We start from the raw sequence: 17,113 nt of genomic DNA, 5'->3' as shown, positions 1-17,113 counted from the left end.
GACTGGCTTAAGATAAAATACTACCTTGTTATTAATTGTAACTTGAGGAAATTTCACTTCACTTTTAAGAATCTACTTCAGTCAGAAGCTGAGTAAGGAGTTGAATTAGAATTTTGAAGATCCTGTTAGGCCCAATAGATTGAATAACTACATAATTACCTTGTGTTATTATTGTCTATTTCCCATAGAAATGAAATAGCTAATGTATCGCCATTTCTCCTCTCATTTAGAATTGAGACTATATCAGAAGATAAATTAGTTCTGTGGTCTCTTAGACTTGTGCCAGGTAACATCAGTTTCTTTTACCAACACACTGTCAGTCACCATCCCGAGTTTAGATTCATACATTAGTCTATGTCTCTAATGTCACAGTTCTCATTTCACACATTACTGAGAAAATAAATCTTTGACTATGTCCTGCATAAATAACATATTATTATGACACTTAATAAAGCATGAACAATTAGCCTAGGGGGAAAAAAAAAGAAATGAAATAGCTAAAGGCAAATTACTAATATATGATAGCAAATAACAGATATATCTAATATATACTAATTTTAAATCACTTTAGACTCGTTTAGGCTCCCAATTAAACACAACTCCAGCTGGAAAAGAATCTGCTTGCAATGCAGGGGACCTGAGTTTGATCCCTGGGTTGGGAAAATCCCCTGGAGAAGGGAACAGGCTACCCACTCCAGTATTCTGGCCTGGAGAATTCGCAGAGTTGGACGCAACTGAGAGACTTTCACGTCAAAAAAAAGTACAGAACCTGGAGAAAAGTATCATGCCTGTCTTATTTACTTTAATCCAAGGAACATGAAAATGTTAACAACAACAAAAAAACTCATGAATTCCTTCAAATATTATGTTTTAGGATTTTCCCACCCCCTAGAAATAACCGCAAGGAAAAAATCAGGCAATGTTTCTGATCTCATGAAACTCCAGCTTCAGTACTGCAAGCTTTCAATAAACAAAAACAAAGACGGAAGAAAGTAATGTGCTGTGGTGAAAATAAACCAGGAAAGCACTTCCTTGATGGTTCAGTGGCTAAGACTCCACTCTTGTAATGCAGGGGGCCAGCGTTTGATCCCTGGTCAGAGAACTTGATCCCAGAAGCTGCAACTAAGAGTTCACCCGACACAACTAAATCCCGCTTGTGGCAACAAAATCAAATATCCTACATGCCGCAACTAAGACCCAGCGCAGGGAAAAAAAAAAAAAAAAAAAATATATATATATATATAAACATGATAGAAGATGGGGAGGTGTTATCTGAGCTGAGACTTTATTAAAATGAGGAAGCAAGCCATTTGAATTTCTGGGGGAAGAGCAGTCCAAGCAAAGGAAATAAGCAATTAGAAACTTAATGGTGAGAACAAGTTTGAAGCTTTCAAGGAAAGTAGGAAGACCCCTTTCCTTTGTTGATTTAATGCTTTACAACTTATATTTCACAGAGAGAATGGTAAAAAAGATCCTTTCAGTATCATGTGGGAACTGAAGTGAAAGAAGCATGAAAAAGGGAAGAGCCACAGCTCATTTTTGGGAGTGAGTTTGGGAAAGCTTCCAGTTACACTTGATTGATGAATATGGCTCAAACGGTAAAAGAACCTGCCTGCAATGCAGGAGACCTGGGTTCAATCCCTCGGTCGGGAAGATCCCCTGGAGAAGGAAATGGCAACCCACACCAGTACTCTTGCCTGGAGAATTCCATGGACAGAGGAGCCCGTTGGGCTCCAGTCCACAGTATCGCAAAGAGTCAGACACAACTAAGGTAACTTTCACTTTCACCAATCTTACTAATGGTTAATGCTATTTCTAATCCAAAGCAAAAAGCAACCTGTCCTTTTGCTCTTTCTAGTCATATTATGGCCTATTAGTCATGTTTGGCCTATACATGTATAGTGCAGTGTATGATTTCTGATATATTTCTGAAACATGAAAAATAAGACTCCCGATAGTAGGGCCTTATTGCTCACAGGTGGGGAGCTTCTGCTACCACCACACCGCTAAGACAAATTTACAGTGTGGTGCTTGATTTTGGAAAGAAAGTCTCTCAAAGAATATTACAAAATACTTTATGGAAATTCTCAAAAACAATACCAATCCTCTCAGTCATAAAGAACAAGCTTTTAGTTCTTTCCAGTATCAAGGTTCTAAAAGAGCTCATGTATAAAAGAATGACACTAGACCCCTATCTATACCACTCACAAAAATTAATTTGAATGGACTAAAGGCTTAAATGTAACACCTGAAACAATGAAACTCTTAGAAGAAAACACAGGAAAAAAAAAATACCCTGATGTAGGTCTTTGGAATGATACTCTGGACATCTAAAGCATAAGCAACATGATTAGAAATAAACAGGTGGGACTACATCAAACTCAAAAGCTTCTGTGCAGCAAAGAAAACCATCAATAAAATGAAGAGACAACCTACAAAATGGGAGAAAATATTTACAAACTGTATGTCTGATAAAGGATTAATATCTAAAATAATACAGAGCACTCCAAAACATCTCATATCTGTTAGAATGACTAGCATCAAAAAAGGCAAAAGATAGCAAAAATTAAACAGGATGTGGCGAAAAGGGGACCCTTGTGCACTACCGGTGAGAATGTAAACTGTTGCAGCCACTATGGAAACAGACACCATGTTGTGATAGCTGTATCCCCATGTTTATAGCAGCATTATATACAATAGACAAGACATGGGAAGTGCCCACTGATGGATGAATAGACAAACCAGTTATATCTAAAAAAATAAAGAAATAAAACCAAATTCATAAAAAAAAGAGAGATAAGATTTGTGGCTATCAAAGATGGGAGTGAGAGGAGGGAGAATTGGAAAAAGGTGGTCAAGTGATAAAAACTTCCAGTTATAAGACAAATAATTACTGGGGATGTATGACATAAGTATACTTAACAATGTTGTATGATATACATGAAAGTTGCTGAGAGTAAATTCTAAGCATTCTTATCACAAGGAAAAGTTTACTTTTCTTTTATCTTCTATCTATATGAGATGATGGATATTAACCAACTTGTGGTAATCATTTCAAGATAATATGTAAGGAAAATGTTTATGCTGTATACTTATACAGTGCTGTATGTCAACTCACTAAGGGTGGCTCAGACGGTAAAGCGTCTGTCTACAATGCGGGAGACCCGGGTTCGATCCCTGGGTTGGGAAGATCCTCTGGAGAAGGAAATAGCAATCCACTCCAGGACTATTGCCTGGAAAATCCCATGGACAGAGGAGCCTGGTAGGCTACAGCCCATGGGGTCGCAAAGAGTCGGACACGACTGAGCGACTTCACTTTCACTATACAGTGCTGTATGTCAATTATTTGGCAATAAAACTGGAAAGAACTTGAGTAAAGGCAGTTCAAAGGAAAAGACATCATGTGTTAGACGGAAATTCTTTAATTAAAACATAGAATAGCCACAAATATGTATAATAACTTAATCCACTAGACACCATGCTCCCAGTTGGGTAAGTTACCTGTTACTACTAGCCACCTTTGTTTACACTATTTGAGAAGACTGTAGAGTCCTCCAAATTTGACATAATTTTGCAAATCCTCACAACCAACGGGTTTTACCAAATTAGTTGTTAAGCAGCTTTTTCCCTCTAGCAAATATACTTTTTGAGGAGAGGGAAGACAATGTATTTATCTCTGTTTCTGATATCCAGCAATATTTTACTAGAACAAAGTAAACATTTGACAAAAACTTACTGAGTATCATCTATGTCCCCTGGACAACAAGGAGATCAAACCAGCCAATCCTAAAGGAAGTCAACTCCGAATACACATTGGAAGGACTGATGCTCCACTACTTTGGCTACCTGATGTGAATAGCTGACTCATTGGAAGATCCTGATACTGGGAAAGATTGAAGGCAAAAGGCAAAGAGCGTGGCAGAGGATGAGATTATTGGATATAACCACTGATTCAATGGACATGAACTTGGGCAAATTCTGGGAGACAGAGAGGGACAGGGAGGCCTGGAGTGCTGCAGTCCATGGTGTCGCAAAAAGCCAGACATGATTTGGTGACTGAACAACAAATATGCTAGAAACTTCATGCCTTACACAATCCACTCAACAAAAGCTTGGTGAATCAAGGCATTTGTTAGATTTACAAGAAAGTTTGGTTGAGAAACTCAAAACTATTTTGCTATACATTTTTCCCCTACAGCTACAGAAAGCAGTAAGAAAAACACAGGAAATAAATTGCTGCTTACAAACTAGAGTTAAAAACTTAAAAAAAAGAAAAAAACTTACCTACAGATCTATTTTGTTTTTCTCCTTCTAAAAACTATACAACTGAATTTTTCTTCTATTTCTAATTCAATAAATTAGATAAATGTATAATGATTAATATCTATCTTCAAGTCAAAATTGTAAATCCCATGCTCCCTTTTCAGAGACTAAAGGACACGTTAGCATTAGGGATGGACAGACACACACCAGAATAGGAAAAGTCTACTTACTCCCAAATACTTGTTTTAATTTATGTTGTCTGTCAATAGCAGGCATTCCGTATCCATATTATAAGACTGACAGAGTACTTTGAAACTGTAGGCAAAAATCTGTACTTTTCATTTTTCAAAGCTTTGTTTATGATTAACATAGAGGGAAGAGTAGTTACATTAAGATACTACTGCTTATATCTATATGCATAGTACTCTTAGCTGTAGTCCATACAAATGTTTGGAAAAACCATAGTCAATTTATTTGTAACAGACTTGTTTGGCTTTTGGAATTGAATGGGGTCAACGGAAGGCGATGGCACCCCACTCCAGTACTCTCGCCTGGAAAATCCCATGGATGGAGGAGCCTGGTGGGCTGCAGTCCATGCATGGGGTCGAGAAGAGTCGGACACGACTGAGCAATTTCACTTTCACTTTTCACTTTCATGCACTGGAGAAGGAAATGGCAACCCACTCCAGTGTTCTCGCCTGGAGAATCCCAGGGACAGGGCAGCCTGCTGGGCTGCCGACTATGGGGTCGCACAGTCGGACACGACTGAAGTGACTTAGCAGCACTCATTACTATCCTCTATGTTTTATACGATTTCTTAGAGTTTCAATTGAGAAAAAGGCGGTTTGAGGGACAACTACTTAACCTTTTAAAAAAAAAAAGTAAAAGAAAAATGCAGTTATTTACATGTTTCTTTATCTAATAAATAGTTTCAAGCATTTTAATATTAAAGAGTTTTCCCTGATTAAGGAATTAAGACATTTGCACCATCTGAGCTCTTTTCCCCCCTTATGCTATAAAATGAACTGTCTCTTCATAAAGGAAATCTTAGGAAACTAATAAAACCCAAAATGTACTTAACTCAGTAATTTGAAGATCCACATTAACTGTATGCTTTTGAAATGCCCTTTAATCCTCACAGGGCTCCCCTGGTGGCTCAGAGATTAAAGTGTCTGCCTTGCAATGCAGGAGACCTGGGTTCGATCCCTGGGTCGGGAAGATCCCCTGGAGAAGGAAATAGCAACTCACTCCAGTATTCTTGCCTGGAAAATCCCATGGAAAATCCCATGGACAGAGGAGCCTGGTGGGCTACAGTCCACAGGGTCGCAAAGAGTCAGACACGACTGAGCAACTTAACTTTAATCCTCACATTTAAAAGGTGCTACAGTGGATTAACAATGCAGGCCTAGAGTCAAATCAAAGGAACTCTGCCACCAATTAAGATATTGCAGTCTTTGGCTTATTATTTTCTGCTTCAATTTCCTCATTTGAAAAACAATGCCCACCTCACTGGGTTGTGAGGATGAATTCTGGATGAAATGAGAATATTAATATAAATGCTTAGAAAAAATATTAACTATTATTCCTACTCTACAATTTAAAAACTTTTAGTTTGAAAAATGGTAACCTCAGCTGGGTTCTATTTTATACCACCCTATTTTAGGCTAGTACCTTGAACTATTTCTACTTCATCATTTACATGAAAGATATGAATCAGAAGAGTTAATTTATATAGTGAGAAGAGTTTCTTACTTAAGAGCTCACATTCTAATATAGGTTTTTGGTGGTATATTCTCTTTCAAAAGATTATAAAGTATTATGGATATCAAACACATATCACAGTGCCCAGCACACAGGTACTCAACAAATGGAATATACCATTACAAAAAAGTCTGTGTTCAACTTCCTCTTTTTTTAACAGATGAATAATAACAGTAATACTTCTGTCTAACCTTGCAGCATTACTATCAAATGCGAAAACACTTTGTAAGTGGTAGTAAACATGTGAAGTACACTATTATTAGTTGTTCTTTCTCTCTTAAGCGGGTGCCACAAAGGAAACATTACAACAAGTTTCAGATTTTCATATTCATTTTGTTCCTAAAGTAGCACTTTACCAATAGTATGTGTAAATAGATGATAGCTAAATAAAACATTCCTTTTTTGATAAAACACAAATGCTTCATGGAAAACTCCTTCTAGGAAGGGTTCAATTACTTGTCTCTATATTTAGAGCAAGATCACTCACTATTTAATTTTCAAAAGACAAACAACTCCACATACACTTGATCAATTTTAAAAGTACACTGCCATGGGTTAGAGCAACAGACTATCAAATAACCAGAGCTCGGATCAGAAAAATAAAAGAGCGAACATTAGGAAAAACATAAAATAAACTGAATTTCTGACACACGCTAACGCTAAAGACCACAATGATTTTTTCCTTCAACTTCCATTTTAGCTACTTTTAACTATGAACAACTATTAGTTTCAAGCCATAATTAGCTCATGTAGAAGTCTAAAGCACCTGGAGACATTGATTAAATTATTCTGAAGGAAGGAACAGATGGGGGAAAGATAACTTTTTAGGAAATGAGGAATCAAAAGAAAAGCAAAAAAAATCAGCAGCTCTAAAATGGAAAAAAAAATTAAAGCTGTATGTGTGTGTGTTAGTCATTCAGTCGTATCTGACTCTTTGTGACCCCATGGATTGTAGCACACCATGCTTCTCTGTCCATGGGATTCTCTAGGCAACGATACTGGTCAGGTAAATTTATTGACAAGTGGAAAACATGTTATCTCTAGAAGGATAAAAAGCAAAAGCTCTGGTTTCACAGATTTGTATAGTGAGAACCAAGTATTTAAATGTTCATTAGGATTTTACCACACTCCTCCCTGGCAATAATAGTACCATTCAAATCATGTAAGTATAAGTAACTGTAATATTTTAAAGGATGGAAAAAAAATGATTAAAAAAAGTAGTGGACAGTCGAAGGTATTTTGAAAGTTAAGCTAGCATTTATCTTAATTGCAATTGTGAATATAAATATCCCATCTGCAAATTTACAATCAAATTTTTAAATAAAAATCTATTAGTTGTGAATGTCAACAAACTATCAAATTAATATTTTTCCCCTTATCAGCTTAAGTTGGTATTAAGAATAAAGTCTCAGGAGCCATATCTTGTCTTATTAAAGCTGTTGGGGACATTTGTTCATACAGAACACCATTTACCATATATAATTATTGAGCAAATTTATCTATTAGACAAATCTAATGTTGGCAGAGATAATATAAAGTCAAATATTAAAATAGTGGATTTTTATAAAAATGATTAAAAGAACATTTATTTGGTATTGATTTTGTATTTGTTAACACAAAGAATGGTATGAAGTACAATCCCAGGTTTAGTGTCCTAATTTTATCTCTATTATTACTCTATTACTTTAAGATAAACAAAATCATAGAAATCTATACAATTAATGTTAAAAGTAAGACTTTAAGTCACAGATCACATTAATCATAGAAAAACAAGCAAGAAAACAGCTACTAAATATTAATAGTTAAGAATCTCTAGGGGTAATGAATCCGCCTGCAATTCAGGAGAACTGGGTTCAATCCCTGGGTTGTGAAAAATCCCCTGGAGAAGGGAAAGGCTACCCACTCCAGTATTCCTGGAGAATTCCATGGACTGTATAGCCCATGGGGTTTCGAGAGTCTGACACGACTGAGTGACTTTCACTTTCACAGATAATGGAAACATTTTCAGCTGATTTTAGAAAAAGAAATAATACCATAAGTGCTTCTTATTTAATGACATAAGCAAGATTGCTTTAAAACCTCTGTTTTAACTTATTTTCAACAGACTATAAGCACACAAAAAACAATACAAGTAATCAAGATATAAAAACTTAAAAAAACCCTACTTCCTCCACTTCATGTGAAAACCAGTAGCAATGTAAAAGCCTCTTTATAAAAGGACACTAAAAATATTTCCCTAATTCTAGTGGACTTTTACACTGAAAGTAGAGAGAAATAGAAGACAACATTTATATAAAATATTAAATCTCCTAGAACAAATTCACTGCTTCCTAATTCAAAACTAAGAAGAGAAACAACGGGAGCATACAAAGGATATATACACAAATGAATAATCTAAGTAAAATGCACTGTCTTCAGAAAAAATTACCACACAGCCCCAGTAAAAATAAAATGCAAGTCAAAGCCACATTTGAAACTGTGAATAAATATGCAAAATATGTACTGCCTTCAAGGAAATAATGTTTTCTACCAACTACTTTTGGTAGTTGTAAGTTTAAATAGAAAACAAATGTCCAAAATGCAATTTTCAAAGGAAACTAAAAGTAACAAGCACCACTGAAGTTGAATATTTAAAACATGATGAATCCATGTGCAAAATAATTTGCTCTCCATTTTGACAATTTAAACTAATTTATTTATAGAGTAAAGGCAAACACAGAAAGAAAATTCTGAATAATAAGTATATGAGAATATAAAACATTCAACTCAGAATATTTAATAAGCAATACTTGTTAGGTGCAACAGCTTGTCAATAATGACTGTTAAAAAGTAGAATGTTCTCTTAATAAATAATTTTAGCATAAAATAGCAGTTCTCATAGATAAGGCAATATTCTGAAAGTTGAACATTATTGATTCAATATAGGCTAAATCGAAATTTGCCATTTTACAGAAAAAGAAAACTTCCCAGACGTTTTGCCTGCAATCAAATTCACTTAGTTCCTGATGACATTTAAAAAATTGGGCTTAAAAATGTGCACAAATTAATGCCATTTTCCTTTGTCACAATTTCTCCATCTGCCTCAATAGATTCATCTTATCAAATGTACCTTTAAACACTGAAAGCACTGTTCATAAGAATAGCACTGTTCATAAGAATAACACAGCCATGTTTTAACATCTTATTAAATTTTAGTGGTAGTGACAAGCCACTCTACCTTACTTTGATAAGTCTTACTTTCTGTTATGAGACGGAATATTATCTTTGGCTGATCTAATTCTCAATATATATTTGACTTCCTCATTTTCTGTTTTCATTCAGCAAAGCTAGAAGAGCAAAGCCTTCCATACTTTAATAAAATGAATATAATAAATTGTAGCTAGGGAAATTATATTATAAAGGTAACTATGCAGTCTCCAGCCCTCATATAGGATATACGTTTCACATTGTTTTAATAATTGATCTTTTTTTTTTAAAAAAAAGCAAATACTTGAGCTTCAATGCCCACGTCGAAAAAGGATTATGTTTTTTGTTTTAATGTATTCTTTCGGAAGCGTTACAATTTATATACAGTGCTAATTCCCACAAATATAACTATACATAACTACACTTTCTCATAAAGTTCAAGTTGATAAACTTTCAGTTTGCATCAGTTTGAGACAAAACCCATGATTTTCCTGACTGCATGAGGTAATAATATTCACCTTTACTTGTTCAATCTGCACTTGCTACACAGGTATAATACATGGTATACTATAGACATATACTTGTTAAATTTTTATACATGTCAGTTTGTATCTATTGAAGTTTACCACAAGTGTGCAGTCACATGGATTTTTCAGAATTACTCTGTCATTAGTTAGAATATGCTTGTCATACAAAATGCAACAGTTTCAATATAATACTATAATTAATGTCAATAATGAAATATTTAACATCAAGTAAAAGCACAATAAATCAAAAAACTATACCTTGTCTGTAATTTTTAAAAAATGCTGAGCTATAAAGGAGTTTTAAGGGGGAGAGGTGGCTACTGTAAATTTTTACATTCAGGCAATTAATCTGCCAAAGGTAGGCTTCTACGCCCTAAAAAAGAGAAAATAAGAGTTTTCTGTAATAATTATCTCTTAAAACATAATTGAAGTCTTCCTAAAAATGGTTGGAGGACAAAAGCCAGTTGAAAATGATGAAATAAAAGCCACTAGGCAAATCATAATGATTAACAAGAAAGGTTAAAAGGGCTAGGTTCAAATGCTTGGTCACACCACTTAAGAGAAACTCGTGACCTTTGGCAAGTTTCTTAATCCCTTTCACCTTCAATTTATTGGGTGTTTATTAGTGATTCTGCAAAAACTACTACGTTCCTTGCTTCAAAACTCACCTTTTCTTGCTTAGGAGTGTAATTACTAGTAGTGCTGCTCACTATCGATGCAAAGGACACCAGAGAATTAAGAGAAATAATCGAGGGGGTGGGGGACTAGAAGCCAAATTTTATGGTTGGCAAGAATCTAGACTCGGGAAAAACTGTGTGTGCTGCATAATTCGTCAGCGGGCCATCATATTACCTTTTAAATACCCTAAAGATCCCCAGCCTAGTTGAGGGGGCTTAGGAGAGTATTTCGGAGAAGGCGATGGCACCCCACTCCAGTACTCTTGCCTGGAAGATCCCATGGACAGAGGAGCCTGGTAGGCTGCAGTCCATGGGGTCGCGAAGAGTCGGACACGACTGAGCGACTTCCCTTTCACTTTCATGCATTGGAGGAGGAAATGGCAACCCACTCCAGTGTTCTTGCCTGGAGAATCCCAGGGACGGGGGAGCCTGATGGGCTGCTGTCTATGGGGTCGCACAGAGTCGGACACGACTGAAGCGACTTAGCAGCAGCAGGAGAGTATTTCCTGCTGCATGCGTTTTAAGACAAAATTACTTTAGGCAAAAGAAAAATCTACCACCCAAGGCAATACTAAAGATGATGAGTTGTTAATTACATATTGAATGACTCATTAAAGCTTTACATTTCAGATAGAAACTAACTTCCCAAGATAATCGACTTTGAACAAAATTTTCATCTTTCATTCGGAACTGGATGGAGTTCCTTTCCCCACCAAGCGCTCAATATTTAAAACTTTATTTTCACTTAATTATTTAAAAAATCGAATGAGAAAGAAATGATTAATCCTAAGTTAATGAAAAAGGAGTTAACTGTTAAAGCTGTCAAGCAAACTGCCTAAAGTTACACAGCTTGTAAGTAAGCTACAGAAGCAGCTGGGATTCGAACTCCTATCTCTCGAGTTCCGAAGAGCAAGCTTTTCTCGCTATACTCAAGCTCGCGCTTACATTGGGCTCCTCTCAACTGTCTGGCAGAGACGACATTTATTATGAAGCTCTATTTTTTTTCCCCCCTTCCCTTCTGTGTGGCCAACCCTTTCATTTCACACTGCCTCCTATGCTGGGCTACAAATTCCATGCAACAACAATCAAGGCGCACTAATGCTGAGAGTCGGAGTAGAGATCAGAAGAACCGAAATCGGCTTTACTTCCTACGCGGAACGAAGATCTGGCGCCAGCACCACAGGCAACAAACACAGGCAGGGGTCCAGAGAGGCTGCAGACCGCGCCCAGGTCTCAAGTTTTAGTCAAGGCCCACGTTCCGGTCAGACGAGAGGCGCAGAGAAGGTTATCCTTTCCTGACACCCTCGCCGCCGCGGGAGCACAAAAGAGAAGATTGCAGTCGCAGTAATAGTGCCCACAGTAAACTCAACATCGTTCTTCAGCCCGTTAAACGCACTTACTTGAGCGAAGTAATTCCAAGACACTAGGCCGGCACCGGCAACGGGTAGGGCTCCTCTGTCCTCCTGCCCCAGGCGCTGGCGATGACGACATCCCAGTCGCGCCGCCGAGAGCGAAGACCCGGCGCACGCCGCGCGCGCTCCCGATAGGGGCGGGGCGGCCCAGCGGCGCGATCGTTAAGCGTCACGGGCGGGACTCTGCTGCGGAGCCCTGGGCTTTGAACATGTCGCGGCCGAAGGGGTTAGCGGGGCGGGATACCCGAGCGGGTTTCCGAACTGAGAGCAGAGACTGCAGTGCCTGCGTACCCCAGGGACTCTTAAAGGCGGCTAGGAAGAGCGGCCAGTTAAATCTGTCGGGCCGCAACCTCAGCGAAGGTAAGATCTAGACCCGTTTGTGCGACCTGGCACTAAGCACTTGCCCCTGGTAGCCTTTCTTTCCTCTGTCCTGGCTTTGGTTACCTTTGGCTCCGTATCCTAGCCAAGATCCTGCTGCTGGAATTCGGGCTTTTATCACATTTCCACTGGTTTGGTCAGCTTGTTCGGTTTCTGCTTTTCGTTCCAGGAAATGTCTGGTGCAGGGGATGTGCTGGGGATATGGCCAAAATTTAAACGGGGCGCTTTCTGGGATTACCACATTCTGTCGGATAAACAATATAATGTTTGACTAAGTTAGCTGTCACATGATGGGCACATGCTTTGTTTCTTTGGCCCTCTGTTCCTCTTAATTTAATCTTTTAGATCATTTACCAACGCCAAAATTCTGTATTTGATCTGCTCCTTTGTGCATATAGAGTAAATGACACTGTTCTCTGTTCAAGTCCCTTTTCTATCTGCATGTGGACAGAATCCTAAATACAAGGAATATTTAGCATATTTCCTAAATTGAAAATCAAGATGGATGCCACACAAAGTGAATTTGGGGCCATCCTAAAAATCTAGTAAAGATCAAATGCACAAATCTGGATACCATGAGTAAATTACAGTCAGATGCTCTTCTGATTTTCTGTTGTGTAAGGGAGGGCGTGGGAAGTGGGGAGAGAGAAATTATGGCATTATTCCTGTAATGTTTTCCTTTACTTATATTTAGGTTTTAGGCCATCTGGAGTTAAACGTTTCCATTTCCTTGTAATGATTGCTTTTTTAAAATTGTGCCATGTAGACAGTTGACCATGCAAACAAGCACTTGCTGAATGAAAGGATATATGATAAAAACTCTGCTCTACTTAGAAAAAGTTTTAATCAATGGGAACATAAATATTTTAAAATTACTGCTGTGCTTGTACACATGCTTATTCCAGAGCCTGGAACTTTCTACATGATGCCTGACTAGGGTTCACTTCTTGACTTCTTCAAGGACTCTGCTTAGATAGGTCTTTCCTCACTACCCTATGTATAATAAATTCTTTTGGTAACATTGTATTCTCTAACCTGTTTTTGATAGCATTTATTATTATCAGAATCTGCATTCTGTATTTGTTTATTGTCTTCTCTGCCCTCTGCTAGAATATTAGTTAGATGTGGTCAGGGACCTTCATTTTGCTCACTGTGTCCTTAGCACTCAAAAGTTGTGCTTGGTACATAGTAGATTCTTATTAAAAAATTTGTGGAAGGAATAAGTAGATGAATGAGTTGTCCCCAAAAACTAAGTGTGTGCTGGAATGTACTTATTGATTGGACCCAGATGGTTTAGTCTACTAAAGTTTCAGGGAGCAAATGAATTTTGATTGTCAACTGCAAAGAAATAGAGGGAAACAGCAGAATGGGAAAGACTAGAGATCTCTTCAAGAAAATTAGAGATACCAAGGGAACATCTCATGCAAAGATGGGCTTGATAAAGGACAGAAATGGTAGGGACCTAACAGAAGCAGAAGATATTAAGAACAGGTGGCAAGAATACACGGAAGAACTATACAAAAAAGATCTTCATAACCAAGGTAATCATGATGATGTGATCACTAATCTAGAGCCAGACATCTTGGAATGTGAAGTCAAGTGGGCCTTAGAAAGCATCACTACAAACAAAGCTAGTGGAGGTGATGGAATTCCAGTTGAGCTGTTTCAAATCCAGAAAGATGATGCTGTGAAAATGCTGCACTCAATATGCCAGCAAATTTGGAAAACTCAGCAGTGGCCACAGGACTGGAAAAGGTCAGTTTTCATTCCAATTCCAAAGAAAGTCAATGCAAAAGAATGCTCAAAGTACCGCACAACTGCACTCATCTCACACGTTAGTAAAGTAATGCTCAAAATTCTCCAAGCCAGGCTTCAGCAATACGTGAACCGTGAACTCCCTGATGTTCAAGCTGGTTTTAGAAAAGGCAGAGGAACCAGAGATCAAATTGCCAACATCCGCTGGATCATGGAAAAAGCAAGAGAGTTCCAGGAAAACATCTATTTCTGCTTTACGGACTATGCCAAAGCCTTTGACTGTGTGGATCACAATAAACTGTGGAAAATTCTGAAAGAGATGGGAATACCTGAGCACCTAACCTGCCTCTTGAGAAACCTATATGCAGGTTAGGAAGCAACAGTTAGAACTGGACGTGGAACAACAGACTGGTTCCAAATAGGAAAAGGAGTACGTCAAGGCTGTATATTGTCACCCTGCTTATTTAACTTATATGCAGAGTCCATAATGAGAAACGCTGGACTGGAAGAAACACAACCTGGAATCAAGATTGCTGGGAGAAATATTAATCACCTCAGATATGCAGATGACACCACCCTTATGGCAGAAAGTGAAGAGGAGCTAAAAAGCCTCTTGATGAAAGTGAAAGAGGAGAGCAAAAAAGTTGGCTTAAAGCTCAACATTCAGGAAACGAAGATCATGGCATCCGGTCCCATCACTTCATGGGAAATAGATGGGGAAACAGTAGAAACAGTGTCAGACTTTATTTGGGGGGGCTCCAAAATCACTGCAGATGGTGATTGCAGCCATGAAATTAAAAGACGCTTACTCCTTGGAAGAAAAGTTATGACCAACCTAGATAGTATATTAAAAAGCAGAGACATTACTTTGCCGACTAAGGTCCGTCTAGTCAAGGCTATGGTTTTTTCCTGTGGTCATGTATGGATGTGAGAGCTGGACTGTGAAGAAGGCTGAGTGCCGAAGAATTGATGCTTTTGAACTGTGGTGTTGGAGAAGACTCTTGAGAGTCCCTTGGACTGCAAGGAGTTCCAACCAGTCCATTCTGAAGGAGATCAACCCTGGGATATCTTTGGAAGGAATGATGCTAAAGCTGAAGCTCCAGTACTTTGGCCACCTCATGCAAAGAGTTGACTCATTGGAAAAGACTCTGATGCTGGGAGGGATTGGGGGCAGGAGGAGAAGGGGACAACCGAGGATGAGATGGCTGGATGGCATCACGGACTCGATGGATGCGAGTCTGAGTGAACTCCGGGAGATGATGATGGACAGGGAGGCCTGGCTTGCTTTGATTCATGGGGTCACAAAGAGTCGGACACGACTGAGCGACTGAACTGAACTGAAAGCAGCCTTGCATTCCTGATATAACTCCTGCTTGGTCATGATGTTTAGATATAGTTTTTGTTTTTTGAGTAACCCGCTGTTTTTAATGTCTCTGGTTTTGGTATCAGAATAATGCTGACTTCATAAATTGAGTCAGGAGTTTTATCTCCTTTATTTTCTAAAGGGTTCTATAGAATTAGTTTTGTTTCTACTCTAAATGTCTGCTAGATTTCACCAGTGAAGCTATTTGGGTCTAGAGTTTTGTTTGTGGGATTGTTTTAAATAGCAAATTCAATTTCTTTCATGGATGTAATGTGCGATAACACATTTGCTGTAGCACTGAAGCAAGTTAATACCTTCTAGAGTTTCATTTTAATAGTGATAAACCTGAGCTCTTTCTGTTTAACTTGTACAGACTCATTTGCTATTTGGAAGGAATTGCTATATTTGCTGCAACAAGAGTAACAATGTTGTGTTGTATTTCAGATAGAGAGCAGCTACCAGAGTCAGATATACCTTTCAAATATTCACTGAGAAGCAAGATAGTTTAGCTTTTCCAGGGTTTAATCTTATCTAGCTGTATAACCTGGGACAAATGATACATTCTCTCTGTGTCCCATTTCTCTCATGTATAAAGTGAGAATAGTCATAACAACTGCCTCCCGGAGTTGTTACGTGATACAGGAGTTTGTTCATTTGATTTCCATATCTTCTCTGTTATGGTGGCATAAAGATAGAGCCCATTCTTTATTTGTCTTACATATCCAAGCACTATGTGCTATGCAGGAAATGTATATAGTAAATATAGTTGAATGAAGATAAAAGTGAGATCTAATATGAAAAATACATATCCCCTATTCTGTTTTGGAATAAAATCAAACTTTCACTTTAATGTTGTTGTAATTCATTGTAATTTGTTTGATTTACTTGAAAGTTTTTAATGTTTCAGAAATTTCAGTGGACAACTTGAATAGCTGTTATCAATTTACGTACTTAGTATCTCACTTTTTTTCTTTCCTTTTTTTGGTGTGGTTATGGTGGAAATAGTGCCTCAGTGTGTTTGGAGAATCAATGTGGATATCCCTGAGGAAGCTAATCAGAATCTTTCATTCAATGCCTCTGAGCGATGGTGGGAGCAGACGGATTTGACCAAACTAATCATATCAAATAATAAACTTCAGTCACTTACTGATGACCTCCGACTCCTTCCTGCACTGACTGTTCTTGATGTAAGTTGATTTATGAGTCTTTTGTTTGAAAAGACTCTGAAGCTAAGTTCGAGAAGCAAGAAAGCCCAGTTGGTAGAGTGCAAGAAGAATAACAAATTACTGTGTTAGGCAAAGCATCATGATTAAGAATGCAGAATCAGAACCTCAGGCTTCCGGTTCCGACTGCAGCTTGATAGCTGTGTGATCTTGGGACAGTTACCTCTCTGTGCTTCAGTTTCCATATCTATAAATCGAGATTGTTAGTACTGCCTATCTTTGAATTAAATGTGTTAACGCATACAAACAGAATTAGAATTAATGTTTAACTGGTGGCTTCTGCAGCTTGTCTTTTTTTATTGCTATTATTTTATGATCATTATTATTCTAGACATTAAAGCAAGTACTTAAGGTTATTATTATTATTTTGTTACTTATCTCCAATACTGACTTAAATTATTGGGCTTAAGTTTTTGTGGATTTATTCAGGGACTTTAGTTTTAGTCCCTAGTTGGTATGTCATGTCGTAAAATGAAATATGAATAGTTTATTTCACAGTCCACAGACTTCTATATCACAGTCCACTGTTTTACTTAGGATCACCAAAAAATCTTCCAGTTTTTGTCTG

General features: G+C 37.8%; 2 protein-coding genes across 7 annotated transcripts in view; one reads left to right on the top strand and one right to left on the bottom strand.

The window, feature by feature from the left end:
- Positions 1–11,927, bottom strand: part of SRSF11 (serine and arginine rich splicing factor 11) — a 50,117-nt gene extending 38,190 nt beyond the window's left edge. For 3 of the 5 annotated variants that reach the window (XM_018045459.1, XM_018045446.1, XM_018045469.1), the window contains exon 1: positions 11,815–11,927. The gene's annotated coding sequence lies outside the window, so the exon portion shown is untranslated. The remainder of the gene's footprint in view (positions 1–11,814) is intronic. The other 2 variants (XM_018045463.1, XM_018045450.1) reach the window with 2 other exon arrangements.
- LRRC40 (leucine rich repeat containing 40) overlaps positions 11,989–17,113 on the top strand; it is a 41,204-nt gene continuing 36,079 nt past the window's right edge. For both annotated transcript variants that reach the window (XM_005678272.3, XM_018045438.1), the window contains exons 1-2: positions 11,989–12,186; positions 16,328–16,509. In XM_005678272.3, the coding sequence (XP_005678329.1) occupies positions 12,036–12,186; positions 16,328–16,509 (333 nt within the window). In that variant the 5' untranslated portion in view covers positions 11,989–12,035. The remainder of the gene's footprint in view (positions 12,187–16,327; positions 16,510–17,113) is intronic.

This window comes from Capra hircus, chromosome 3 (genome assembly GCF_001704415.2).
Source record: "Capra hircus breed San Clemente chromosome 3, ASM170441v1, whole genome shotgun sequence".
Taxonomy (NCBI): domain Eukaryota; kingdom Metazoa; phylum Chordata; class Mammalia; order Artiodactyla; family Bovidae; genus Capra; species Capra hircus.
Note: the sequence above shows the minus strand (reverse complement) of the source record. Positions and strands in the feature narration are given on the sequence as shown.